This window comes from Enhydra lutris, unplaced genomic scaffold (assembly GCF_002288905.1).
Source record: "Enhydra lutris kenyoni isolate GAN:26980312 unplaced genomic scaffold, ASM228890v2 scaffoldscaffold9, whole genome shotgun sequence".
NCBI lineage: Eukaryota > Metazoa > Chordata > Mammalia > Carnivora > Mustelidae > Enhydra > Enhydra lutris.
Window position 1 is genome coordinate 21,667,547 of NW_019154093.1, and position 27,746 is coordinate 21,695,292.

Consider the following 27,746-nt stretch of genomic DNA (forward strand, 5'->3'; position numbering starts at 1 on the left):
ATCTACCTTTCTTGTTTGAATATTATTAAATATTCTTGTAAGAAGCAGCATTTTGTTTTTATTTCCATGAACCATGTTGGAAATAATTATTTTTTTTTTTTAAAGGAAGTTTATGTTATTAAATCTCGTCTCTGCTAGCCCAAGTTTGGGCAACTCATGATTTTAACATTCAGTATTCAAGACCATTCTCCACATATTTTGATGTCTCATGGCCTTTACAGTCTGGGCTTTCTAGCTTCTTTTCACTACTTGCTTACACTAATTCTTTTTTCAGCCCCAACTGATTTACTAATTGCTCTCTCAGATTGTTGTGTTTGGGACTATACTTGTTCCCCCTTAAAAATGACCTCTTTTCCACACTTAAATAAAATTGTCTTTGAAGCCCAGGCATAATGCTGTCCTGTACTGCTAATTAGATATTCATGTGTACAGTACCTGTTTTTTATTTTTCTAACTAGATTATGTATTTCTTGGAGGCCAGAGTTATCATTTAATCTTCATGCTCCTTAAGCACAATGCTTTGACTATGGTAGATACTCACTTAGCATATATTTATTGTGTACCTACTACATAGCAGGCACAATGCAAAGTGTGTGAGGGCTTACATTGATGGAGAGAAATGGTTTCTGTCTGAAAAAGTCAGGTAGAAGCCATTGTGTTATAGTCTAGTAAATGCTTAAATAGAGACATGAAGAAGGTGCTAAGAGGGCATTAAAGGTTAATGTTACTATTGAGGGGAAAATATATCTCCATAATTTTCAGGACTATGATTATTAGATTTACTGTAAGAAGACAGCAAGAAAGACAGTAAGTGTATTATTTCTTATTTCTCTAAATATACATATGGCACTATAACTTGGAGAAATAATCATCATGGTTATAATCTCTTAAAAAGTAAATATGAAATTATGCTTATTGATAGAATATAAGTAGGTTGATTTAACAAGATAAATGAATATTTTTCTGCCAAGTGTCCTCAGATAATTATATAAATAAAAACCTAATTAATCATGTGACACAGTTATGAGTATAATTTCATATACTATAGCAAACTTTTTAAAATACTTGTTATGGACTGGGGCGCCTGGGTGGCTCAGTGGGTTGAAACCTCCGCCTTGGGCTCGGGTCATGGTCCTGGGGTTCTGGGATCGAGCCCCGTGTCGGGCTCTCTGCTCAGCGGGGAGCCTGCTTCCCTCTCTCTCTGTCTCTGCCTGCCTCTCTGCCTACTTGTGGCCTCTGTCTGTCAAATAAATAAATAAATAATCTTTAAAAAAAATAAAAAATAAAATACTTGTTATGGACAAATTTCAAATACATACAAAAGGCAGAATAGTGTAGTAAACTCTGGTGTACCCAATTTCCCGGCTTCAGCAGTAATTAACATGGTTCCAATTTTGTTTCATTTGCATCTTCATCCACTACTCACTGCTTGTTATGTTTTTACAGGTTTTTGTTTTTTTTTAAGATTTTATTTATTTGAGAGAGATAGAGCATGTGCACAAGCATGAGCAGTGGGGAAGGGTAGAGGGAGAGGGAGAAGCAGACTCCCCACTGAGCAGGGAGCGGAAGGCTGGGCTTGATCCCAGGACCCTGGGATCACGATCTGAGCCAAAGGTAGATATTTAACCAACTGAGCCACCCAGCCGCCCTTTTTTAGTTTTTTTTTTTAAGATGAAATTTACATACATTAAAATGTATAGATCTTAACTGTACCAGTTTTGATAAGTAAATACATCAATGTAACCCACATTCCAGTCATCATGTAGATTATAGATCACTCTGTCTCCACAGAAAATTCCTTTGTTTTCCCTCTTACTCAATTACTTGTCCTAATTTTTTTCCAGCTTAGATTAGTCTGCACCCTATGTTGTACGCAGCCAATCGAAGGTCTTTCTGATTGCTACTGCCTGCCCCCACTACCAAGTATAGCCTCTGTGCCATCTTTAATTATGTTAATAGATTGAGGTAGAATTCTTTTGTTGTTTGGAATCTTCTGGGATATTACCATTTGGTGACATGTAATATAGAAACAGTCTGAAGAATATTTTTTTATTCTTAGCTAAAAATTAAAATTAAAAACTTCATATTCTAGGAATATTCTATTTTTAGATATCCTGGGAATATTTTATTTTCAGAATGTTTGCAAATATAGTTAATTAATTGAGTCCTAGCTTTTCTAGTGACACCAGGAAACTTATTGTAATTATTTATCTTTTCAGATGAAACAGTTTCTCCTATTTTATTGGATACCAAGTGGAATAAGATTCTAGATCCCCCATCTAACCGACTGTCATTTAACCCCGCATTGGCCAGTGTGAATGAACCTGCAGTTTCTAATGAGTCACAGCCACAACTAAAAGTCTTCTCTCTGGCTCATTCAGCTTCTTTGACCACAGAGGGAGAGGATCATTGTGCTAATGGACAGGACTATAGTCTGAATCCAGAGATCAGCACAATGTGGATCGATGAAAATGCCGTTGCAGAAGATCAGTTAATTAAGAGGAACTGTAATCGAGATGATCAATGTAGTACTGTTGAAGTCGGAGAGAAGAAATGTGGAAACCTAGCTTGTCTGCCAGATGAGAAGAATGTTCTTGTCGTAGCTGTCATGCATAACTGTGATAAGAGGACATTACAAAACGATTTGCAGGATTGTAATAATTATAATAGTCAGTCTCTCATGGATGCTTTTAGCTGTTCACTGGATAACGAAAACAGACAAATTGATCAATTTAGTTTTAGTATAAATGGGTCCACTGAAAAAGATATGAACTCAGAGAAACAAATAGATCTGTTGAAGAGATCAAGTGCAATGGGGGATTCTGTTAAACATACATGTACTACTTCATCTGATAATCTAGCCAGTGTCTGTTCCCCTTCACAATTAAAGGATGATGAAAATACAGGTAGAGACCCACCCATGTCTGTGATTACAAGTTTAACAATTGATTCAATAGTCTCATCCCAGGGAACAGATGAAGGTCCTGCTGCTAAAAAGCAAGAGAACTATATACCAGATGAGATTCTTACTGGCCAGACCAGCTCTGCTAGGACAGATCTAGGGAGTCCAAACTCCTTTTCCCACTTGAGTGAGGGGATTTTGAAGAAAAAAGAGCCAACAGAGGAGAGAACAACTGAAGAATCTGTCCGATCTGGTTTACCTTTGCTTCTCAAAACAGATATGCCTAATGGGTCTGGAAGGGATGATAACTGTGAACAGTTTTCAGATTGTCTTGTGCCTAGTGATCTTAGAGCTGACAAAAAGGAAGGTTGTGAACGTGAAGAAATTCTTGGCAGTACGGAACTTAATATGACAGAGCATTTCTCTGACTCTCAGGAGATGACTAATTGGAAATTGACTAAACTAAATGATATGAATGACAGCCAAATAAATAAAGAAAATGAGAAGTTTCTGCCAATGAATCAGCCTGAGGACATTTACAATGATAGTGGAGGAGAGTGTGATAGAATGGCAGAAGCAGGTCTAGATTTAAAAGGAACTTGCACCAATGAAAGTGAAGGATGTGATTTCTCCACTATGGATACACCAGCAGCAAATTCTCTATCTAATTGTGATTCCTATGGAATGCAGAGCCCAGTTGTTTGTTTTGTTCCAAAGACTTTACCCTCCAAAGAAGATTCAGTAACAGAAGAAAAAGAAATAGAAGAGAGCAAGTCAGAATGCTACTCAAATATTTATGAACAGAGAGGAAATGAAGCCACAGAAGGGAGTGGACTACTTTTAAACAGCACTGGTGACCTAATGAAGAAAAATTATTTACACAGTTTCTGTAGCCAAGTTCCATCAGTGCTCGGGCAGTCTTCACCCAAGATAGTAGCAAACCTGCAATCTATCAGTGTTCCTTTTGGTGGTGCAAGACCCAAGCAACCTTCTAATCTTAAACTTCAAATTCCAAAGCCATTGTCTGATCATTTACAAAATGACCTTCCTACAAATAGTGGAAATAATATTAAAAACAAAAATGATGTTCTTGGGAAAGCAAAATTAGGGGAGAACTCAGCAACCAATGTATGCAATGCCTCCTTGGGAAACATCTCTATTGCTGATACAAATGGGGAACATTTAGAAAGCTACGAGTCCAGTAGACCGTGCCTTGCTTTAGCTCCAGAAAGCCCAGATAATGATCTCAGAGCTGGTCAGTTTGGAATTTCTGCCAGAAAGCCATTTACTACTCTGGGTGAGGTGGCTCCTGTATGGGTACCAGATTCTCAGGCTCCAAACTGCATGAAATGTGAAGCCAGGTTCACATTCACCAAAAGGAGGCATCATTGCAGAGCATGTGGGAAGGTAAGTTGTGTGTGTTTTAAGTCAGAAATACTGCATGCCCACTTTATTAAGCTCAATTAGAGATTAATAAAGTCAGTATAAGGTGAATATACTTCTGGTTGAGATGACATTATAAATAGCTTGGAACATCTAGTTCTAGTAAATTTCTAAATAAAAAAATGACCTTGCTGAATCTTAGTGTTTATATAACTTTTTTTGTTGCCAAGATTTAAGTTGAATCACTTTCCATGAACAGATGAAAATTGAGGAAGTGTTAACTTTGTGGTTTCTCTATTGATAGATACTTGGTTAATGGAATAGTTTGAAATAAGGATTTTTTTTTTTTTTTTTTTGGTTAAAGAAATACTTGCGATTGACTTCATATTTTTTTTTAATTCTTGAGAAATTGAATATTACACTTGAAATCCATCCTACTTTTTGGTATAGGATTTTGGTCACTCTGCTAGACATTCTGGAACTTTTTATACACATATACACATATTTGTCTTTTCCCCCAATGTCATTTTTTTTTTAAAGATTTATCCAAGGGGAGTGAGGGGGAGAGGCACTCACAAGCAGACTCCCTGTTCATTGTGGATGGAGCTGGCCCCAGGGCTCGATTTCATGACCCTGAGATAACAACCTGAGCCAAAACCCAAGAGTCAGAAACTTAACAGACTGAGCCACTCAGCCATGCACCCCTCTCCATGTAACTTTGATACAAAGTAGAGTTGAGGGCTATAGATCCTATGACAAGGTTACAAGAATAATGGATATTCCTTAGCTCTTCTGAGTTTTGCTTGCTAGTAACATATCCACTTACTGGTTTATCTTTTTAACAAAGAGCTGTAAACAAGGAGGAAGGGAATTTTATATATTTAAAAAGAATGCAAAGTTTGGTTTCGGGTATGGATTTCAATTTTAACATTCTTAATATTAACTATATAGCTTTATTAAGCTTTTGTTTTTATAAAAACAAAATAGAAAGATTAGTAATTTTCATAAATGAGATTACAGATGTAATAGTAAGTGCTCAGTAATTAAATGTGTACTTCTCTTCTTTTCTGATTTATTGGCCTACTTGTGTTAATTAGGATGCTTTCAGCTTTAAGGCATAGAATATCTGATCTTTAGTGATGTAGACAAAAATAACATTTCATATAACAGGAAACCTGAAAGATAGAGACTCACTTATGTCTGGGTGCAGTCAGAATCACTGAAGTTTTCTTGGTCTTCCACTTGTGGTTGCAAGAGAGTGGTACAGCTCTGTGCATCGAATTCAGGCTGGCAACTTCTCTAGTACAGGGAAATTGATTGGGGGCAAAAGATGAATTTTCTTCCAGCTTTGCACAGTGTATATATTAAGTAGCCTGTTCTTGCTGTCCTCTCATCAGGGAGGAAAGAAACCCTAGCAACTTCTTTCAATTTTTTGGCCAGTTGTAGATCACAGGTCCAATTTTACACCAATCATTTTGAAAGGGGAATAGGATTGCTAGGATTGGCTAAGAAGATCAGTCATGACCATCCCCTGGGGCTGAGCCTGATGTTGCCGGAACAGAATTGGGATTCTGTTAATCTGGAAAAGGAGGAGAATGGTTCCTGGGTGGGTAGTCAGTAAGGGCTACTATAAGGGTACAAAAGAACCAAGTGATGGGGAGCAGAAGAAAGTGAAAGCTATGATTGGGCTGCTGGTCTCTGATTATTAAAATTTGAAGAAAATAATGTGTCTAATTCCTAAATAGCTAGTAGTCTAAAGTAAACCTGTAGTCAGTAGTCTCAGTAGTGTTTTCTGTTAAGCAATTAGAGTTGTCTTTTTTTTTTTTTAAGATTTTATTTATTTATTTGACAGACAGAAATCACAAGTAGGCAGAGAGGCAGGCAAAAAGAGAGGAGGAAGCAAGCTCCCTGCTGAGCAGAGAGCCTGATGCAGAGCTCGATCCCAGGACCCTGGGATCATGATCTGAGCCGAAGGCAGAGGCTTAACCTACTGAGCCACCCAGGCACCCCTAGAGTTGTCATTTTTATGTTGTTCTTTGTGTTACTTACTCTGTATAATACTTTCTGAAAACTTTGCTCTCTTGAGCAAATAGTAACGCTTTTGCCCCACATCAGCATATCCAGATGTAATGAGTAAATAGGTAACTTAGGTGGTTTTAGAAGAGAAATAGTGGCAAAATGCACATGAACTGAAAAATTAGATGGGAGTTTTTCTGAGTGGAATTTATGAATTTATGGATTCATGTGGATTATGGATTCATATTCTATTTTTTTCCTTTTCATCTCCAGTTACCTCAGGGATGTTCTAAGGATTGATGAGATAAGGTCTTTGTAAAAAATCCTTGAGCTTCTCAGAAGAAAAGAGCTTTAAAACATAGGTGTATTTTTTTCTAGCTAGTGATGAGATTATACTGGGAATGTAGCTAGAAAAATACCCCAAGCAATGGGATTTTGCAAAGTAATGTTTACTATTGAAAAAAAGAAATTTAGTTTGCATATCCAGTAATTTCTCCACTTAATAAAAAAAAAAGCTTAATACTCTTTAAGAAGCATATATTAAGCATCTAATATATGAAGGGTTCTGGGCTAAGTATTAGAGATTTAGAGATACAAAAATTGTGATATATGACCTCATGGAGTTTGTAATTAAGGGCACTGGTTTCAGTAATTTGGGAGAAAATCTGGATTTCTTGGAGTTAAAAAAAAAAATCCTAAAAAAATTGTGAACCTCTGATCTGAGTAGACAATCAGACCATCCCATAGCAAAGTAGAAGACATATTAAGAGCTAGTTATATATATTTTATATTTATTCTCATTACACTCTTGTAGAATGGGTTGTTAACTTTTTCCTATATGATAGGTCAAGAATCAGAGACTCTGAGTGGTCAAGGAATATGTGTAGGATCTCACAGCTTGAAAGTGCTAGAGACAGCTTTAAAGCTAGTACTCCTTTTCTTTTTTTTTTTTTTTTTAAAGATTGATTTATTTATCTGCAAGAAAGAGACAGTGACAGCCTGAGTAGGGGGAGGGACAGAGGGAGAGAAACTTAAGCAGACTCCCCACTGAGTGCAGAGCCCCACATGGGACTGGATCCCATGACTCATGAAATCATGACCTGAGCCAAAACCAAAAGTGAAACACTCAACTGCCTGAGCCACCCAGCGGCCCCAAGCTAGCATTCTTTCTTTCAGTCATACTGCTTCTAGCTCGTCTCCTCATTTATAATAGCAGTATAAACAAAATAGATCATTGAGAATGAGAGCTTAATTTTTCTAAGAATGGCAGAAGGAATCAGTCATGTTACAAAATGACTATTTGGAATGAACAAAAAACAAAATGACTCTTTGGAGAGGGGGATATAAAAAAGTGGATATAATTTATGGGACAGAGTCTAAAGTATATGAGAAAAATGAGATCACATCAGAATACAGGTGGAAAATTAGTGGGGAAAGGGAAATTCATCTTACAGAAGAGTGGGTCAAGATGAAAATACTTGAATATAGAAGGAGTTAACAGAAAATTGTGGGAAATTATCTAGCATAGTTTAAAGCTTATATTCAGTTACTGATAAGCAGTAGAATTGTAACATTCATCTTGGTAAAATGTAATTAAGTAGAATATAAAATAATTACACTAGAATTTATGAAAGAATTAAAATGTTGCAGTTTATCTCTATTACTAAAATGGAGATCGAGATATCAGGATTCCATTCCTATCTTCATTATTAATTGCAAAAGTATGTCATACTCTAAAATGCTCAGCAAATGTGTTTTATTTTATGATTTCATACGTTATTAATTTAGATAATTGCTCCATATAACAACATAATCCCTACTTCTCCTGTATAATAGGCAATAAATTATAGAGTAGGAAGAGTACAGAGGTCTTTCCCCAAAAGGTGCCCTCTTAAGTTCAAATGATCCCCATTACTATATATCCATATTAATTTCCTATGGAAATCACCAAGTTCAGATCATGGTTTTTCATTCTCTCTTAAGCTCCATTTTGACCTCTTTTTATTTGATCATTCGACTTCAGAGGACTAAGAAAGCATTGAGTTTAAGAGTTAAGGAAAGAGAAGTTTTGAAAGTGAAAAATTTCTAAAAGAAAAAATGTCACGTATCTTCTATTTGGTTATTTTCTTTTTTTCTTTCTAAGATTTTATTTATTTGAGAGAGAGAGCACACACATGGCGGGGGGCGGGGTGAGGAAGGGAGGGGTAGAGGGAGAGAGAGAAGCAGATTCTGCACTGAGCAAGCAGTCTAAAGCAGGGCTCTGTCCCAGGACCCTGGGATCATGACCTGAGCCAAAAGTAGGTGCTTAACCAGCTAAGCCGCCCAAGCATCCCCGGTCAACCATTACCATCTCTGATGTGGCCAATTATTATTTACTTGGTACTATCTGGTTAATGACTGCTCTATTTACTATTTAATAGAAATAAACATAAAAATATTCTTTAAGGGGTACCTGGGTGGCTCAGTGGGTTAAAGCCTCTGCCTTCGGCTCAGGTCATGATCCCAGGGTCCTGGGATTGAGCCCTGCATCGGGCTCTCCACTCAGCAGGGAGCCTGCTTCCTCCTCTCTCTCTGCCTGCCTTCCTGCCTACCTGTGATCTCTGTCTGTCAAATAAATAAATAAAATCTTTAAAAAAAATTCTTTAAAAAGTAAAACTTCTTGAACTATAATTATTACCTGGATATTTTGTATTTGTTTGAGATGGTGTGAAAGATGAAAATAGAATAACATTTTTGAGGACGCCTGGGTGGCTCAGTGGGTTAAGCCTCTGCCTTTAGCTCAGGTCATGATCTCGGGGTTCTGAGATCAAGCCCCACATCGGGCTGTCTGCTCAGCGGGGAGCTTGCTTCTTCCTCTCTCTCTGCCTGCCTCTCTGCCGACTTGTGATCTCTCTCTGTCAAATAAATTAAAAAAAAAAAAAAGAATAACATTTTGACACTTCCACTTTATGCTAGGCTTGTCTAATATTACAGTTCTCTGAAATATAGTTACAGATGAGAAAAATGTACCTCAGTCCTCAGAGTTTGAAAATGAGAGTGCATGGATTTTTTTAAAAGGTTTTATTTATTTATTTGAGAGAGAGAGTGTGAGAAGGGGAAGGAGCAGATAGTCAAGCAGACTCCCCACTGGCTCAGCAGGAGCCCACGGTGGAGTTATCCCAGGACCCTGAGCCACAAGCAGACACTTAACCAGCTGAGCCACTTAGGTCTCCCAAGAGTGTGTGGATTTTAAGACAAATCTGTCTGACTCCAAAGCCTTATGTTCTTTTTACTACATTGGACATAGCAACAAGATTCATCTGTGCTTAAATTGCTTACTAGAAATACGAGTCTTTGTCTTTGGGTGAACATTAGTTTTGGGCAGCAGTAAAGGATTGGGAATTTGAGTATTTGAATTTGAAAGGAAGATAAAAATTTTGAGTGGAACTCTCAGGTGAAATTACCAAAGTAGCAGGATTTTAGGTTTTTTTTTTTTTTTTTTTTAAGATTTTATTTATTTATTTGACAGAGAGAGAGGGAGAGATCACAAGCAGGCAGAGAGGCAGGCAGAGAGGGGGGGGGGAAGCAGGCTCCCCGCTGAGCAGAGAGCCCAATGTGGGGCTCCATCCCAGGATCTATGGGACTATGACCTGAGCCGAAGGCAGAGGCTTACCCCATTGAGCCACCCAGGCACCCCTAGGTTTTATTTCATATATCAAGTCTTGACTTACAAAGTAGAAAAGGAATAAAATGGGCACCAAGTCATTGAACAAGGAGAGATTTAGTGATGGTAATATCTGTCACTCCAGTTTACTCACAATTATTTTTTCCATTGTAATTGATTTTTAAAGTATAACTTAAAGTAGATGTGTTTTTGGTTTTGTTTTGTTTTGTTTTTTACTGCATTAGTAATTTGAATAAATAGAACAGAGAAGAGAACTGCAAGAGAGGTAATGTAGAAAAGAACACTGGAATGGGTATGAAAGAGCTCTAGGCTTCTGTTTCCTCTTCTGTAAAAGGAAGGGATTGCATAGACTATTTCTGTTTCCTTGCAGCTCTCTGAAAGAGCTTATATAAACTGTTTTTTAAAAAAATAGAAAAGGAAATAGAATGATTTGTGCTGGCAATGATTTATCTCTGTAAAATTATTACTAAATGTACTGATTAGCTAAGGTCACTTTGTGGGAAGAGTGCACCATTAAACATTTTGAAGTGTGCTGTGCTATAAGTGTGTTTTCTGGAAGTCATCTCAGTTAAACTGAAATGCTATTTATCAAGGTGTCAAGTGTGCTATACTGAAGGTTTTATTTTGCAGTTACTGTTTCCTTTTTGATTCATTTCCAGTATTAATTTCTTCAGTATCCCTATAGGCACACATGATCTTCTTCACTTACAGTTTATTAAAAAAATAGCTTGATGACATGCCTAATGTCAAAATGACATTGAGAGGCACCTGGGTGGCTCAGTGGGTTAAAGCCTCTACCTTTGGCTCAGGTCATGATCCCAGGGTCCTGGGATCAAGCCCCATGTCGGGCTCTCTGCTCGGCAGGGAGCCTGCTTTCTCCTCTCTCTCTGCCTGCCTCTCTGCCTACTTGTGATCTCTGTCAAATAAATAAAATCTTTTAAAAAAATGACATATTGAAAAATGATCCAGATTAATTTTTAATATAGTTCTGACAAGTTTCCCCTTTTCAGACACTTGGGATTATAGATATTTAACATAGTGAGCATTTATAAATGTAATTATAAAATGTTCATTTGATATCATTTTGTATTTATAGACTATATAAATATTTTATAAATTTATATAATTTATATAACATGTTTATGTATAAAATGAAAAATACAGTCGGTATTTAACTCTGCTTTTCTTTCTTTCTTTAATTTTATTTTTTAAAGATTTTACTTATTTATTTGAGAGAGAGAGAGTGAAACAGCACAAGCAGGGGAAGCGGTAGAGGGAGAAACAGGCTCCCCTTGGAGCAGGGAGCCCGATGCAGAACTCCATTCCAGGACCCTGGGATCATGACAAGAGCCGAAGGCAGACGCTTAACCATCTGAGCCACCCAGGCGCCCTGCTTTTCTTTTTTAAAGATTTTATTTCTTTATTTGACAGAGACACAGCGAGAGAAGGGATCAGCAGGGAGCCTGATTTGGGCTCCATCCCAGTCCCCTGGGATCATGACTTGAGCCAAAGGCAGATGCTTAACGTCTGAGCCACCCAGGTGCCCCCTAACTCTGCTTGTATTTTGACATTAGTAATGTCAGGAGTAATTTTATATATAAAAGTGCGTAACAGAACTATCGGGGCACCCATGTGGCTCAGTCGGTTAACCGTCCCGCTCTTGGTTTTGTCTCAGGTGTTGATCTCATGGGTCATGGGATGGAGCCCTCGTGGGGCTTGCTATGTGCTCAGTGGGGTGCCTGCCTGAACTGATTCTCTCCCTCCGGCCCTCCCCTCATTCATATATTCTCAGTCTCTCTCTCTCAGATAGGTAAATCTTAAAAAAAAAAAAAAAAATTATATAATATTTTGTTATTTATGTTGTTATACCCAATTTTTAGTTTAATTAAGTGAAAATATACCTTAAAAATTAAAATATCATATTTAAAAGAACTTCAAATTTAAAACCAAGATTAAAACACATTTTTTAAAATAATTTTTTTAGAAGCTAACAATATTTTTATTCAATAATATTACAGAATATAGCATTATGCTCACCTAAAATATTAGGGGAGAGTTGTAATGTTTTCAATGTTATCTGGGATAAAATAATATTATTTGAAGTATGATAAAATTTGGAGTATGAAAAAATTTGATGGTGCTTATTTTTTAACCATAGGAAAATTATTTTCAGTACTCTAACCTAAGATGACAAGATATGCAAAATCATGTCTGTACTGTCAGTTTGTGTTATTTTATGTTTTGACTTTGGTCAAAGATTATTGACTGAATTGAAGATTATTTTCAACTTTGTTTACTCTAAATAGAGGTTAGATAAATGTCATAATTTGTAAATGAATGCCGTATATTTAAAAAAGGCAGCCAGGGTGCCTGGGTGGGTCAGTCACTAAGCATCTGCCTTTGGCTCAGGTCATGATCTCAGGGTTCTGGGATGGAGCTGCATTGGGCTCCCTGCTCAGTGGGAAGCCTGCTTCTCCCTCCCCACGCCACCTGCTTGTGTTCCCTCTCTTGCTGTGTCTCTCTCTCTGTCAAATAAATAAATAAAATCTTTTAAAAATAAGTAAATAAATAAGTAAAATAAAAAAGGCAGCCAAGTAAGAGAGTCTTTCCCTTGTCACCTTGTTACCTGCCAGTGTTAAAGTATATGTTGATCATTTAAAGCATGTAAGACCCTCATTATAATAGTGTCTCTCTGTATAATGCCATGGAATTGAGTCACAGATGACAAAACTGCCTTCAGTTAAGATGTTTTTAATTGAATAACTAATGCCTGTTGCATTAGTTATGACAAACTTGCCTGATACCAAATGTGATTTATATCATAATGTAATGTTTTAGCAGGATTCCAAGGGTATTTGTCAATATTGACTTCATTCAGGTATTATAAATATTTTGATCCTGAGAGCTCTAGAATGTGCCATAACCTTCCTCATCTCTACAAGGACAGAAATACTGGAATACTATTCTTCTGTTCTTGTTTCCTTTTATTTGATATTGGATTGACTTCATTTTATTTTACCTATTTTGGAACTCAGGCATCAAGAATCATACTCCTCAGTTCATGGCGCCTTTTTAAAAAGAGTTATTTATTTATTTTAGAGGGAGAGGGAAAGGGCAGAGGGAGAGCAAGAGAGTCCCAGGCAGGCTCCCTGCTGAATGTGGAGCCACCCAGGGCTCGATTTCATGACCCCCCCCAAGATCATGACCTGGGGCCAAACCAGGAGTCAGACACCCAACTGACTGTACCACCCAGGTGCCCCTCATGGCACACTTTTAAAAAAATTTCAATTCCGGTTAGTTAAAATACAATGTATTTTAATATTACTTTAAAATAATATTTATGGGGCGCCTGGGTGGCTCAGTTGGTTAAGCAGCTGCCTTCAGCTCAGGTAATGATCCAGGGTCCTGGGATTGAGCCCCCCATTGTGGGGGGGGGGGTCCTTGCTCAGCGGGGAGCCTGCTTCTCCTCCCTTTGCCTGCCTGCCTGCCACTCCCCCTGCTTGTGCTCTCTCTCTCACTGTCTCTCTCTGTGTCAAATAAATAAATAAATCTTTGAAAAAATAATGTTTATGATGACAGCCTCATGTCTACCTCTGAATATACCCATTAAAAAAAAAAACAGACTATTTTTTAGATCAGAAAAACTGGACAGCAGGTATAGAGTTCCCATACACCCCCACTTGACCCCATGATTAGCATCTTGCCAATAATGTGCTACATTTTTAAAAATTGATGAACCAATACAATATATTGTTATTAACTGAAGTCCTATAAAATAAATACATACTGTAGTTTACTTTAGATTCACTCTTTGTGTTAAAAAGTTCTGTGGGTTTTGATAAATGCATATTATGTATCCTATTATGGTATCCTATAGAATAATTATACTAACCTAAAAATCCTTTGTGCCCCGCCTTGTGCCTTCCTTCCTCCCACTTAACTGCTGAAGTCACTGATGTTTTTACTTTCCCTACAGTTATGTAACCTTTTCACACTGGCTTCTTTCACTTAGTAATATGCATTTAAGGTTCCTCCATGTCTTTAAAAAAAAAAATGAGGTATAATTGACATACATTATATTAGTTTCAGGTGTATAAGATAATGATTTGATATTTACATATATTGTGAAATGATCTAGTTATAATAAATAATAATAATAAGTATTATTATTTATATTTATAATTATAAATAAATAAATAATAAATAATAATAAATAATAAATCTAGTTAATATATGTTACCACACATAGTTACAAAACTTTTTTTGCGATGAGAACTTTTAAGATTTACTTTCTGAGGGGTACCTGGTTGGCTCAGTGGGTGGAGTATGCAGCTCTTGATCTTGGAGTCATTAATGTCAAGCCCACATTGGGTGTAGAGATCACTTGAAAATAATTTTTATTAGGGGCGCCTGGGTGGCTCAGTGGGTTAAGCCTCTGCCTTTGGCTCAGGTCATGATCTCAGGGTCCTGGGATCAGGCCCCGCATCGGGCTCTCTGCTTGGCGGGCAGCCTGCTTCCTCCTCTCTCTCTGCCTGTCTCTCTGCCTATTTGTGATCTCTGTCTGTCAAATAAATAAATAAAATCTTTAAAAAAAATAATTTTTATTAAAAAAAGATTTACTCTCTTAGCAACTTTCAAATATGCAATACAGTACTATTAACTATGGTCACGATGATATACACTACATCTCCAGGACTTATTTTATAACAGGAGTTATAAAATAACTTTACCCAATTTTCCCAGCCCTCAATTCCCACCTCTGGCATCCACTAATCTGTTTTCTCTGTGAGCTTTATTTATTTATTTATTTATTTATTTTTATAGTTTCTACATATAAGTGAGCTCATACAGTATTTGTCTTTCTCTAATACTTACTTAGCATAATGCCCTCAAGGTCCATCCTACTGTTGTAAATAACAGGATTCCCCACTCCCCCTTTTTTTAAAAAAAGCACTTGTTAACATTTAATGAACCTCCCCATATGTGGCTTCAAGCTGCTAGAATACAGGCAGCTGACACCCTTATCTTCTCTGCTCTTCTACTGAAGAATTTGGCCTGACAGGCTGTTTTGGGAGTTTTCCCTTTCACAAAACTTTTTGTAGTAGCCCGATCGCATCACATCAATGATAGGAGCAACTCCAGTCTTGTTTTTGGCGCCATTTACCTGTGTCTGCTCACTGACCAAGGTCCACAGTTTATCAAGGTTGACAGTTGGGCAGAAGCTCTGGTTTCTCTTTAAGTGCTAATGTCTCATACCGACTTTTCCAAAGTAACCTGGGTGATATTTGTCGAAGTATAATCCTAAGATCCTATGGTGATACATGCCACCAGCATTACCCTGGCCTCCTGGATGCTTCTGGTGCTTGTGGATGCCACTGTGGCCATGGCTCACGTGGGCCCGAAGTTTCCGGGTCTTCCTCAGGCTGGAAGCATGTCAGCAGCCCAGATGGAAAAGAAGATTTCCCCCCTTTTATATGGGTGAATAAAATACCATTGTGTATATGTATATACAATGTATACTGTATTTTCTTCACTTACCCATTAAGGGACATACAGGTTGTTTCTGTATCTTGGCTATTGTAAATAATGCTGCAATGAACTTGGGGATACAGATAATGTTTTTGAATTAGTGTTTTCTTTTCTTTTTTTTTGGATGAATACCCAGAAACAGAATTGCTAGGTCATATGGTAGTTCTATTTTTGATTTTTTTTTTTTAAAGATTTTATTTATTTATTTGACAGAGAGAGATCACAAGTAGACAGAGAGGCAGGCAGAGAGAGAGAGAGAGAGAGGGAAGCAGGCTCCCTGCCGAGCAGAGAGCCCGACGCGGGACTCGATCCCAGGACCCCGAGATCATGACCCGAGCCGAAGGCAGCAGCCCAACCCACTGAGCCACCCAGGCGCCCTCTATTTTTGATTTTTAGAAGAACCTTCATACTGTTTTTCATAGTAGATGCTTCAATTTACATTCCCACCAATATTGCACAAGGGTTTTCTTTTCTCCATATCACTACCAACAGTTGTTATCTCTTTTCTTTTTGATAGCCATTCTAACAGGTGTGCCATGATGTCTCACTGTGGGTTTGATTTCCATTTCCCTGATGATTAGTGATGTTGAGCAGCTTTTCATGTACTTCTTGGACATGTCTGTTCAGATCTTCTGCCCCCTTCTTTAATCAGATTTTTCTATTAAGTTTTATGAGTTCTTTATGTATTTTAAATATTAGCCCTTAGCAGATATATGATTTGCAAGTATTTTCTCTCATTCATAGGTTGCCTTTTCATTTTGTTGATGGTTTCCTCTACTGTGCAGAAGCTTTTTAGGTGATGTAGTCCTACTTGTTTATCTTTGCATTTATTCTCTTTGGTTTTGGTGTCAAAGAAGAAAAAACATCATTGCCAAAACCAGTGTCAAGGAACCTCCATGTCTTTTGTGACTTGATAGTTCATTTCTTTGTATTTATGAATATGTTATTATATGGGTATACCACAGCTTGTTTATTCATTCAGCTATTGAATGACATCTTCGTTGCTTCCCATTTTTGGCAATTGTAAGTAAAGCTGTTGTGAACATTCATGTGCAGGTTTTTGCGTGGACATAAGTTTTCACCTCATTTGTATAAAAACCTAGGAACATGATTGCTGGATCATATGGTAAGCTTATGTTTCTCTTTGTGAGAAACTGCCATAGTGTCTTCCAAAGTGGCTGTACCTTTTTGTATTCCCATCAGCAGTAAATGAGAGTTCTTGCCCCATATCTTCACCTGCATTTGGTGTTGTCAGTTTTGGATTTTAACTATTCATATAGGTGTGTGGTAGTTTCTCATTTTTGTTTTAATTTGCAATTCCCTAATGACATATGGTGAACATCCTTTCATATGCTTATTTGCTGTCTGTTTTTATTTGTTGAGGTGTCTGTTCAGATCTTTTGTCCAGTTTTAATTGGGATGTTTTCTTATTATTGAGTTTTAAAAGCTCTTTTTATATTTCATATTTTTATATTTCATAAGTTACAAGGTTTTTCTTTAAATCAGATATGTTGTACAAATATTTTCTAGACTATGTTCCTTTCATTCTTAGATGTGTTCACTTTTAATTATTTTAGAAGTATTTCTGGGTATTTAACCAAACATTTTCTTAATTTTTTTCCTTTTTCTTTTCTTTCTTTCTTTTTTTTTTTTTTTAAGTAATCTGTGTGCCCAACATGGGGCTTGAACTCATAACCCCAGAATCAAGAGTGTGTACTCTACCAGTTAACTAGCCAGGCTGCCCCTTAACTAAACATTTTTAAAAATAATACATTTCTGTAGAATTTCTTGGTTGTTTCTTGATTATAAGTGTTAGAAATGATTTATTAACTTTACAATTATGATTTTATTTCTGTATTTTCTTATTTTTTGTTTGTCTCTCCAATTTGAGTCTAAAAACTCAGTGAAGGTAAGGATATTTTCTGCCTTGATTGCTCCTGTATCCTCAGTCCTGGCACATAATGGGTGCTTACAGAATTTTTGTTGGATAAACAAACAAGTGAGTGAATACTGTCCCTTAATGCAGCAGTACATCTTTCCATGTAACACCTTGAGTCTTCAGATGATGGTGTCAATTTCAGAATATAATGGATGTAAAATCTTTGGAAAATATTTTAAATTAGTTGTATGTTTCTCTTATTTAAGGATGGTTTCAAACCAAAATGAGTTTATTTTCCTGATTTCATATTTACTTACTTATTGATGGGAAATAATAGATAAGAGAGTAAGAAATGGATGCTTTAAATAGAATATTCCTCAGTAATTCAGTTTTCCTTTACTCTGCCTAAAAACCTGTCTTATAATTGACATTATAATCTGAACCATTCTAACATGGTAAAACAGGAAAAACATTTGGATTAACCTTGGTTTCTAAAGAAGTTAGGGAAATATTGTCCATTCACATTCTTCAAGAAGTTGGCCTCACCCATGTCATAGCACTTATCACACAGTATTGTCTCTGTCCTTCTCAGTGGAATGTAAGGATCTTGAGAGTGATTCTGATTTGTCTTTTGTCCCCAGCATCTAGCACAGTACCTGTCACCTACAGATTGCTCAATAATTGTTTGTTAGTGAATGAATAAGTGAATGCCAGATCATTAATTTACGTACACATCGAATACTTGTTATTGATCTGTTACTGTGTTGGGTGCTGAGTTTACATGGATGGCATTGTGAACCCTTATATAAAGATTAGTGGGAATGACCAAAAGCAAACAAATGTATAATTGCCAATTGTGATGAGGGTTATGAAGGAAATTAATAAGGGAGGATAATATAAAAGATGGAGGGGTGAGGCAGATCTGAGAAGGCCTCTGAGAAATGACATTTTAGATGGCACATGATAGTTGAGGAGTCAGCCATTCAAAGAGAAAATACTTCAGGAAGAACAGCTGGACTGAGCTAAGAAGGCACTTACACAAGAAACTTAAAGGAATCCAGTATGGTATAGTAAAGCAAGAGCCACATAAAAAGAACTTAGAGAGGAAGCCAGGGAATAGACCATGTAGTATTCTGCAGGTCATGTGAGGAATGGGAAGCCATGGGAAGGGATGAGCTTACCTAGGGAAGAATTTACAGAGTGAAGAAAAGGGGCCCAAGGCTGAGCCACTGAAGTCAAGCGGAGGAGGACCTGGTACAAGTGACCAAGGAGGCACGGCCAGAGAGTTAGGCAGAAAACCAGGAAAATGTGGTGTCTGGAAGTCAAAAGAAGAATGTAGTTTGTCAAAGGAAAGGAGTTATCACCTAATATAAAGTCCTTGATCAAAGAAGTCAAGAACATGTGGACAGGAAGAAGGACCAGACTTGGTATAGCAGCTATGGATACAGAAGCCAGAACGGGTTGAAAATGGGGTATGAGCTGAAAATGGAGTATGAAGTGAGGAGGTAGAGATGGTTTTTTTCAAGAAGTTCTGCTGTAAGGGAAAATAGAAAAAATTGGAGCACTTACTAGATGAAAATGGTTATAGATGAATTTTTAAGATTTTATTTATTTGTCAGAGAGAGCGTGGGAGCACAAGCAGAGGGAGAAGCAGGCAGAGGAAGAAGCAGTTCCCTTCTGAGCAAGGGATTATGACCTGAGCCAAAGGCACATGCTTAACTAACTGAGCCACCCAAGGCATCCCTATCGATGAATTTTTTAAAGAATGGGGGATACTATTATATTTATGTAGTGTAATGAATGATCCTTTAGACAGGTTGTTTTAGGAAAAAAGGGAAATTGATCACAGGAAGAGCAAAATCCTTGAGGAGGCCAAAGGGATGGGATCTACACACATGTTGAGGATTTGGCCTAAGGGAAAGGAAGAGAAGGTGGGGACTGATAAAGGTAGGATTATGGATTTATTGGTGAGAGCATGAAGACATTTACATCTCCTTGGCTCACTTCATATAGAAAATATAAACACTGAGAGAGGTAAAGTAGGGGATGAAGTTTTCAGAGGGGCGAGATAGTTACCTTTGAGTAGGGAAGTAAAACCTAGTTAGATTGAAATTTTGATAGCCCTGTGAGACTGGGTATCAAATTTTCAGTCATTTTATACTAGTGCAGTCCTGACTTCATGGGATAAGGTATTTGTCTTTGGAGTCATTGTGAGCTTGTTATGTTATCTTTGTGATACAAGCAATTATTGGAGAAGCAAGAAAAGTTCTATAGGGCCAATCTATGTGCCATCTCTCTATCCATTTCCATTTATTTCATTGATTCATTCAGCAAGGATTTACTTACTGTTTAGTGTTCTGTTTCAGCCAAAGTGATGAAAGAAAAAAGGAGAATGGCTACCCTATTAAAACAGACTGCTCGGGCGTCTGGGTGGCTCAGTGGGTTAAAGCCTCTGCCTTCGGCTCAGGTCGTGATCTCAGGGTCTTGGGATCAAGCCCTGCATCGGACTCTCTGCTTGGCAGGGAGACTGCTTCCTCCTCTCTCTCTGCCTGCCTCTCCACCTACTTGTGATCTCTCTGTCAAATAAATAAAAGTCTTAAAAAAAAAACCAGACTGCTCATGCTTCCATAGATGACAAAACTTAAATATATGAAATAAGTAATAAAACAATTACAAAGCTGCACATGCTTAGTGTGGGAAGCAGACGATGATGGCAGTGGTAGTAGTGGTGAGAATGAGATGCCTAATATTTATTGAGTGTTGACTGTGAGCCAGGCACTTTCTAAATGCTATTTGTATTATCCCATTTAATATACATAACACCCTGTGAAGTAGCTAGGGTTATAGTCTACATTTTACAAAGGATGAAATAGGCCTACAGAAATTAAGTAACTTGTTCAGAATCACACAGCCAATAAGTGGAATTAGGATTCAAACTTAGGCTCTTTGACATGTAGAGCCTACACTACAAAGCAGTATGCAGTAGTTTCAGGGAAAAACAAACAAACAAACGGGGAGTGATAAAATTGAGGTCCTTAACTTAGTAAAAGAGCCACTGTAGCAACACTTGGACTTAGGACTACAGAGCTCCTAAGCAGCCAGCTAAGAAGGAAACAGAAGGTAGCTAAAACTTTGGTACATACTCTGTAAGTTATTATCTACCTCTTAAGTCCACGTGAAGGGTTTATTATTCCTTCTTTCAGTTGAAGAAACTGAGATAGTGGAACTGTCAGTGTTTTTTTTATAACTCATGTTCTTTTTCTTTAAATATAGTTGACAGGATAAAAAGGAAACAACTCAGTAGGTTTTATGTTGATTTTTATGTGGTTTTCTTAGCATTTCTTGAGGAATGCCTGTATTTATACCATATTTTCAAAGGAAATATATTTAAAAAAGAAAGTTGAAAAATATCTGGTACTTACTTTATTAGATGGCAGTTTCTTTTCTTTTCTTTCTTTTTTTTTTTTTAAGATTTTATTTATTTACTTAACAGAGATCACAAGTAGGCAGAGAGGCAGGCAGAGAGAGAGAGAGGGGGGAAGCAGGCTCCTCACCGAGCAGGGAGACCGATGCAGGGCTCGATCCCAGGACCGTGAGATCATGAAGGCAGAGGCTTAACCCACTGAGCCACCCAGGCACGCCTACATGGCAATTTCTTATTTAAAAAAAAGTTACACATTAAATTATTCTCAGTTTACTTTTTAGTAACTTGAGTTAACAGTTTTGTTTAACAGTTGAGAATTGGATACTGAATACAGAATAATCTTCATAAGACTAAGTAAAAAGCACATTAAGATAATGTTTATTTATAACTTCAGGGATCAATTTTCTCAAGGTTTGTTTTGTTCTCTGGTATTAAAATATGACCACTGTTTGTGCCCCTTGGGAAGCAGAGAAGTAGTAATTTTTCACACTGAAAGTTTGTTGAAATGTATTAAGAGCACTATAAAGAGCAAAACAGACCAATATTTGGGGCACCTGGGTGGCTCAGTGGATTAAAGCCTCTGCCTTCGGCTCAGGTCATGATCCTGGGATCGAGCCCCAAATCGGGCTCTCTGCTCAGTGGGGATCCTGCTTCCCTTCCTCTCTCTCTGCCTACTTGTGATCTCTGTCTGTCAAATAAATAAATAAAATCTTAAAAAAAAAAAAGACCAGTATTTCTCAAAACCTAGATTCAGGATAACTTTATAGTCATTTGCTAGCTTCTTTATGATCTCAGGCAAGACACTTTGATCATCTGTAAGATAAAGGCAATAATACTTAGCTTGTACAATTATATAATAGAGATCTGAATGAATTAATTATGAGTATTAGAAGTAATAAATATGTTACTTAGCACTATATGTAGTGGATTATCATTCAATGGTAACTTTTATTTTAATTATGTCTTTATGGAAAACTGCCTGTAGTTTCTTTATAAAGTGTTTTTTGTTGACTTGTAGAGTTCCCTATAGATTCTGGATATCAATTCTCTGTCAGCTATCTGACTTGCAAATATTTTCTTTCATTTCATAAGTTACCTTTCTTACTCTGTTGATAGTGCCTCTTGATGCAACAAAGTTTTAAATTTGGATGTTCGGCCTATTTTCTTCTTTTGTTGCCTGTACTTTTTGTATCATATCCAAGAAATCATTGCCAAATCAAAAGTCATGAAGCTATTCCCCTATATTTTCTTCTAAGAGTTTTATAGTTTTAGCACTTACATTTAGTTTTTTAATCCATTGTGAGTTAATTTTTGTATGTTGAGTCTAATTTCATTCTTTTGAATATGGGTATCTAGTTTGCCCAGCAACATTTATTCAAAACACTCTTCTTTATTCATTGAACTGTCTTACACCCATGTCAAAATCATTTGACTTCATATATGTGAGAGTGTATTTCTAGGCTCACTTTTATTCCATGGCTCTTGATGTCTGTGTTTATACTAATATACTGTTTTGATTACTGTAGCTTTGTAGTATATTTTTAATCCATAAAGTGGGAATCTTCCAACTTTGTTCTTTGTCAAGATTATTTTAGCCACTTGGGATCCCTTGATATTCCATATTAATGTAAGGATGAATTTTTCTATTTCTGTGAAGATCATCATGGGGTTTAGATGGAGATAACATTGAATCTGTTTGGATGACTTTGGATAGTATGGATATCTTTTTTTAAAGATTTTATTTCTTTATATATTTTGAGAGAGAGTGAGTATACAAGCAAGTATGGGGAGGAGCAGAGGGACAGAAGAAGGAGAGGGAGAGAATCTCCAGCGGGAGAGAATCTCCAGCAGGCTCCACGCTGAGTGCAAGCCCAACTCCAGGCTGGATCTCACCACTTGGAGATCATGACCTGAACTGAAACCAAGAGTTAGTTGCTCAACCAAATGAGCCACAAAGGCACCCTGGATAGTATAGACATCTTAACAGTAATGTCTTCCAATTCATGAATTGTCTTTTTACATATTTATATCTTTAATTTTTTTCAGCAATCTTTTGTTATTTTCAATGTACAAGTCCCTTACCTCCTTGGTTAATTCCTAAGTATTCTTGATTCTATTATAAATGGAATCGTTTTCCTAATTTCATTTTTGACTTGTTCATTATTAGTGTACAGAAATACAACTGATTTTTGGGGGTGCCTGGGTGGCCCAGTCAGTTGAGCATTCGACTTGGTTTTGGATGGGGTCGTTACCTCAGGGTGGTGAGATCAAGTCCCAAGTCTGGCTGCACTCAGCAGGGCGTCTGCTTGAGATTCTACACCCTCCCCCCTGCAGCTTCCACCCCCATGTGCTCTCTCTTTCTCAAGTAAATAAATAAATCTTAAAAAAAAAAATAGATTTTGTGTGTTTACTTTATATCTGCAAACTTGTTGAGTTTATTAGTTTTTACAGTTTTGTGTATGGTTATCTTTAGTATTTTTTACATATAGGATTATGCCATCTGTAAACAGAGATAATTTTACTTATTCATTTCCAATTTGAATGCCTATTTGTTTTCCTTGCCTAATTGCTCTGGCTGAACTTCAAATACTAAGCTTGAATATAAGTGATAAAAGTGTACGTCCTTGTCTTATTCCTCCTATCTTAGAGGAAGAGCTTTCGGTCTTTCATTGTTACATATGTTAGCTGTGAATTTTTTATATGGCCTTTGAGGTAGTTTCTAAGTTTGTTGCGTGTTTTTATCATGTAAAGGTGTTGAATTTTGTTAAATGCTTTTTCTGTATCAGTGATCATGTGGATTTTTTCCCCACTCTATTAATGTTGTGTCTTACATTGATTTTCTTTTTTTTTTTTTTTTATTTATTTGTCAGAGAGAGAGGGAGAGAGAGCAAGCACAGGCAGACAGAATGGCAGGCAGAGGCAGAGGGAGAAGCAGGCTCCCGCTGAGCAAGGAGCCCGATGTGGGACTCGATCCCAGGACGCTGGGATCATGACCTGAGCCGAAGGCAGCTGCTTAACCAACTGAGCCACCCAGGCATCCCTACATTGATTTTCCTATGTTGAACCATCCTTATATTCAAGGAATAAATCCCACTTGATCGTAATCCTTTTAATGTGCTGCTGAATTTGGTTTACTAGTATTTTATTGAGGATATTTTTTGCATCAGTGTTCAGAAGGGATATTGGCTTATAGTTTTCTTGTAGTGCCTTTGTTTGGCTTTCTTGTCAGGGTAATGTCTTCACAGAAAGTTAGGGAAGGTTCTTTTCCTTTCAGTTTTTGGGAAGAGTTTGAGAAGGATTGGTGTTCTTTAAATGTTTGGTAAAATTTTACTAATGAGGCCATTTTATTTAGAGCTTTTTTGTTGTTGTTGAGAGGTTTTTGATTGTTGATTTAGTCTCCTTACTAGTTATAGATGTATTTTGATTTTCTATTTCTCCCTGATTCAGACATGGCAGATTTTTTATTTTTAGGAATTTGTCCATTTCATCTAGGTTGGTCACAATTTTTTTCTGAAGATCTATTTATTTATTTTAGAGAGAAAGAGCACACAAGTTGTCATTATGGAGAGGGGAGGAGAGGGGTGAAGGGGGAAAGGGATAGAGAGTCTTAAGGAGACTCTGCACCGAACCCAGCATAATCTCAGTCTCACAATGCTGAGATCAAAACCTGAGTGGAAACTGGAGTTAGACACTTAGCCAACTGTGCCACCCAGGTGTCACGTCAATTTTTTTTAACTGATCTCTACACTTAACATGGTGCTCAGAGTCCATGACCCTAAGATCCACGAGTTGCATGCTCTACCACGAGCCAGCCAGATACCCCAGTCACAATGTTTTTTTAAGCCAGAAGAAAATTATTTGAAAAACGCAGAGTAGGATATTGAGTCTTAAATGGCTTCCTTTGATAGAACAAATTAGAAGTTGGTTACAGAATGTCAAATGACAAAAGTGTCTTTTGTTAAAACCATCACATTTTCAGTATATAAATGGGCAAAAGAGGTTTAAGTGGGTTAGTAGACAGTAGAGAAATATTTAAATTTATTAGTTACTATGAGGTAAAAATGAAAATTTCATATTTATACAGGGAACAATAAAAACTTGATAATACTCAATGCAGGTGATGTTAAGTTGAAATCACCATGTTTATACATTTAAAATGCATAAGTGTCAATTCTTGGAGCTCATAATTCCTTTTGGGGAAAATAATTCCTAAAGAGCAAGAAGTGTAAGGCAAAAAAATGTTCATTTTAGTGTTACTTTATTTATTTATTAAGCTCAAAGGGCTTTTTTTGGTTGTAAGTAGGCTCCATAGTATACTATACGGAGCCCAGCATGGGGCTTGAAATCACAACTCTGAGATCAAGAACTGAGTTGAGTTCTTGGACATTTAACCAACTAAACTACCCAGACGCCCCTAGTGTTACTTTAAATAGCAAGTACATTTAAAACAATTTCTGTCCAAAATTGGGTAATGATAAATACGATATATACATCTGGATTGACCACTAAAAATAATTATGATAAGGCAGTATGAAAAATGTCTATGATGATATATAGATAAAATAAAATGCAAACTCATAGTTATGCTTTGCTTATAATTATAAAAGTTACTCTTGGTCATAAGATCATGTATATATAAAATGAACACGTAAAATACAAAACAAGTAGTTTTAATTGGTGGAATTCTGGGTAATTGTTTTCATTTTCTTTTTGTTTTTAATTCTTAATAGTGATTCTTAATATTGATTTGATTAAAAATAATTTGGGGGTGCCTGGGTGGCTCAGTTGGTTAAAGCCTCTGCCTTCGGCTGGGGTCATGATCCCGGGGTCCTGGGATCGAGCCCCGAGTTGGGCTTTCTGCTCGGCGGGGAGCCTGCTTCCTCCTCTCTCTCTGCCTGCCTCTCTGCCTACTTGTCTGTCAAATAAACAAATAAAATCTTTAAAAAATAATAATAATTTGGGATGGGGGTGTCTGGGTGGTTCAGTGGTTAGTCCTCTGCCTTTGGTTCAGCTCATGATCCCAGGGTCCTGGGATCAAGCCTCTTGTGGAGCTCCCTGCTCAGCAGGAAGCCTGATTCTCCCTCTCCCACTCCTCCTGTTTGTGTTCCCTCTCTTGCTGTCTCTCCCTCTGTCAAATAGGTAAATAAAATCTTAAAAAAAAAAATTCACTATCTATGAGATAGTCTTCTCAGAAAAAGCATATTTGAATCTGATTAATTTCTAGATCTAGCAGTCAATTTATAGGAAATAGGAAGTTAGAGAAATTCATTAAAAAATATCACCACAAGAAGGCAATCAATGAAATCCATACTGTGGGAAAGTACAGGACAAATGACTCAATTCTTTCAATAAAATATTTTTGAAGGAGAACCTGTATAAGAGACTTGAGACATTCACTAATCATAGTATATAGACCTCTTTGATTTCTGCTTCAAGCATAATATTAAAAAGTTAAATAAAATTTAAAAGAATACAATAATCAGCATTAAATGCATAAATTAGAAAAGAAAGATCTAAAGTCAGTTATCTAAGCTTCAACCTTGGGAAACATAGAATGAGTGATGTTGGTAATGGCAGAGACTAGGGCATGTGTTGGGGGAGGGGTATATCGAATGCCATTTAATGTCTGCTTCATTTTGTTGTAAACCCAAAACTGCTCTAAAAAGTCTATTAAAAAAAAAGTCCATTAAAAAATGTTAACAGTGTTCAGATATTTGATATTAAGAACTTGTTAATTTTAAGAAATCTTAATTGTAAGATATGGTAGTGTTGTATTAAAATAGTCCCTGTGTTTCAGAGATATATACTGAAATATTTAAAGATGATATATGAGATTTGTTTCAAAATGATTAAATGAGAGAGAAGTAGGTGAGGATTTGCTTTAATAATTGTTTCATCTGGGCACTGGGCACTTAGGCGTTTTTTATACTGTTATGTCTATTTTTATATGATTGAAAATTTCTGTAATAATAAGTTTTAAAAATGCAGAATGGCCAGAATATGGCTTAAAAAAAAGGGACATGTTTTAATTGCTTGCCTTTTACAAATTAGCACTTTTTAACCTACACATAAAACTTAAAACACAATGTGGTTATTTAAAAAATAATAACAGAACATAAAAATTAATTTATAGCATCTTAGAGGAAACCAGTCTGGTAACTTCACATAAGTTTAAGGTTTTATGTCGAATTTGTTTTCTTATAATTCTGTTGTTGTATCTGTCTTCCTGTGTAACGTGGATTAGAAATAAAATTGCAGGGTCGAATTAGAGCCCTTCCTGTGGTATACTCCTAAAATGACTAATAATTATTTTTGTTTTCAGTTAATAACAGTCAAGTTGGAACAGGTGTTTGGATAGAGGCAGAGTTGGAATCAGAACTGCTTTAGCTCTTGCTACATTGGTTTTGGTATTTGCTAATAACCCAGGGTAAAGTACTCTTCTGCACTTAAGAATTTTTACAAGTTGTTATTGTCATTTGTCTTTTGTGAATAGCTGGATATTGGTCATTTACAAGCACTTTCCTGTGTTTGTTCTTGCAAGGCAGTTATTTTTTGTCATAATTATAGTACTTTTTTGAAGACCTGGGATACCACTTTTTCCACTCTTATTCTAAATTGGGAAGAAATAAGTGAACATTTGCTGATTTGAATTTTCAAGAGTTTTCAAGGACTAAGTGTTATGCACACAGTAAGGGGGCATAAATAGGCACACATGGTACTCGAGTATAAAACTTGTTTATCTGGGGCACCTAGGTGACTCAGTGGATTAAGCCTCTGCCTTCGAATCAGGTTATGGTCTCAGGGTCCTGGAATCGAGCCCCGCATCAGGCTCTCTGCTCAGCGGGGAGCCTGCTTCCCTCCCCTCTCTCTCTGCCTGCCTCTCTGCCTACTTGTGATCTCTCTCTCTCTGTCAAATAAATAAATAAAATCTTAAAAAAAAACTTACCAA

General features: G+C 36.8%; 1 protein-coding gene and 1 pseudogene across 3 annotated transcripts in view; one reads left to right on the plus strand and one right to left on the minus strand.

Annotated features, from left to right (window-relative positions):
* Window positions 1-27,746, plus strand: part of LOC111143384 (zinc finger FYVE-type containing 9) — a 200,155-nt gene that overhangs the window by 79,731 nt on the left and 92,678 nt on the right. For all 3 annotated transcript variants that reach the window (XM_022497088.1, XM_022497089.1, XM_022497090.1), the window contains one exon: window positions 2,220-4,309. In XM_022497088.1, coding sequence (XP_022352796.1) covers window positions 2,220-4,309 — 2,090 coding nt within the window. The remainder of the gene's footprint in view (window positions 1-2,219; window positions 4,310-27,746) is intronic.
* Window positions 14,955-16,722, minus strand: LOC111143630 (annotated as a pseudogene).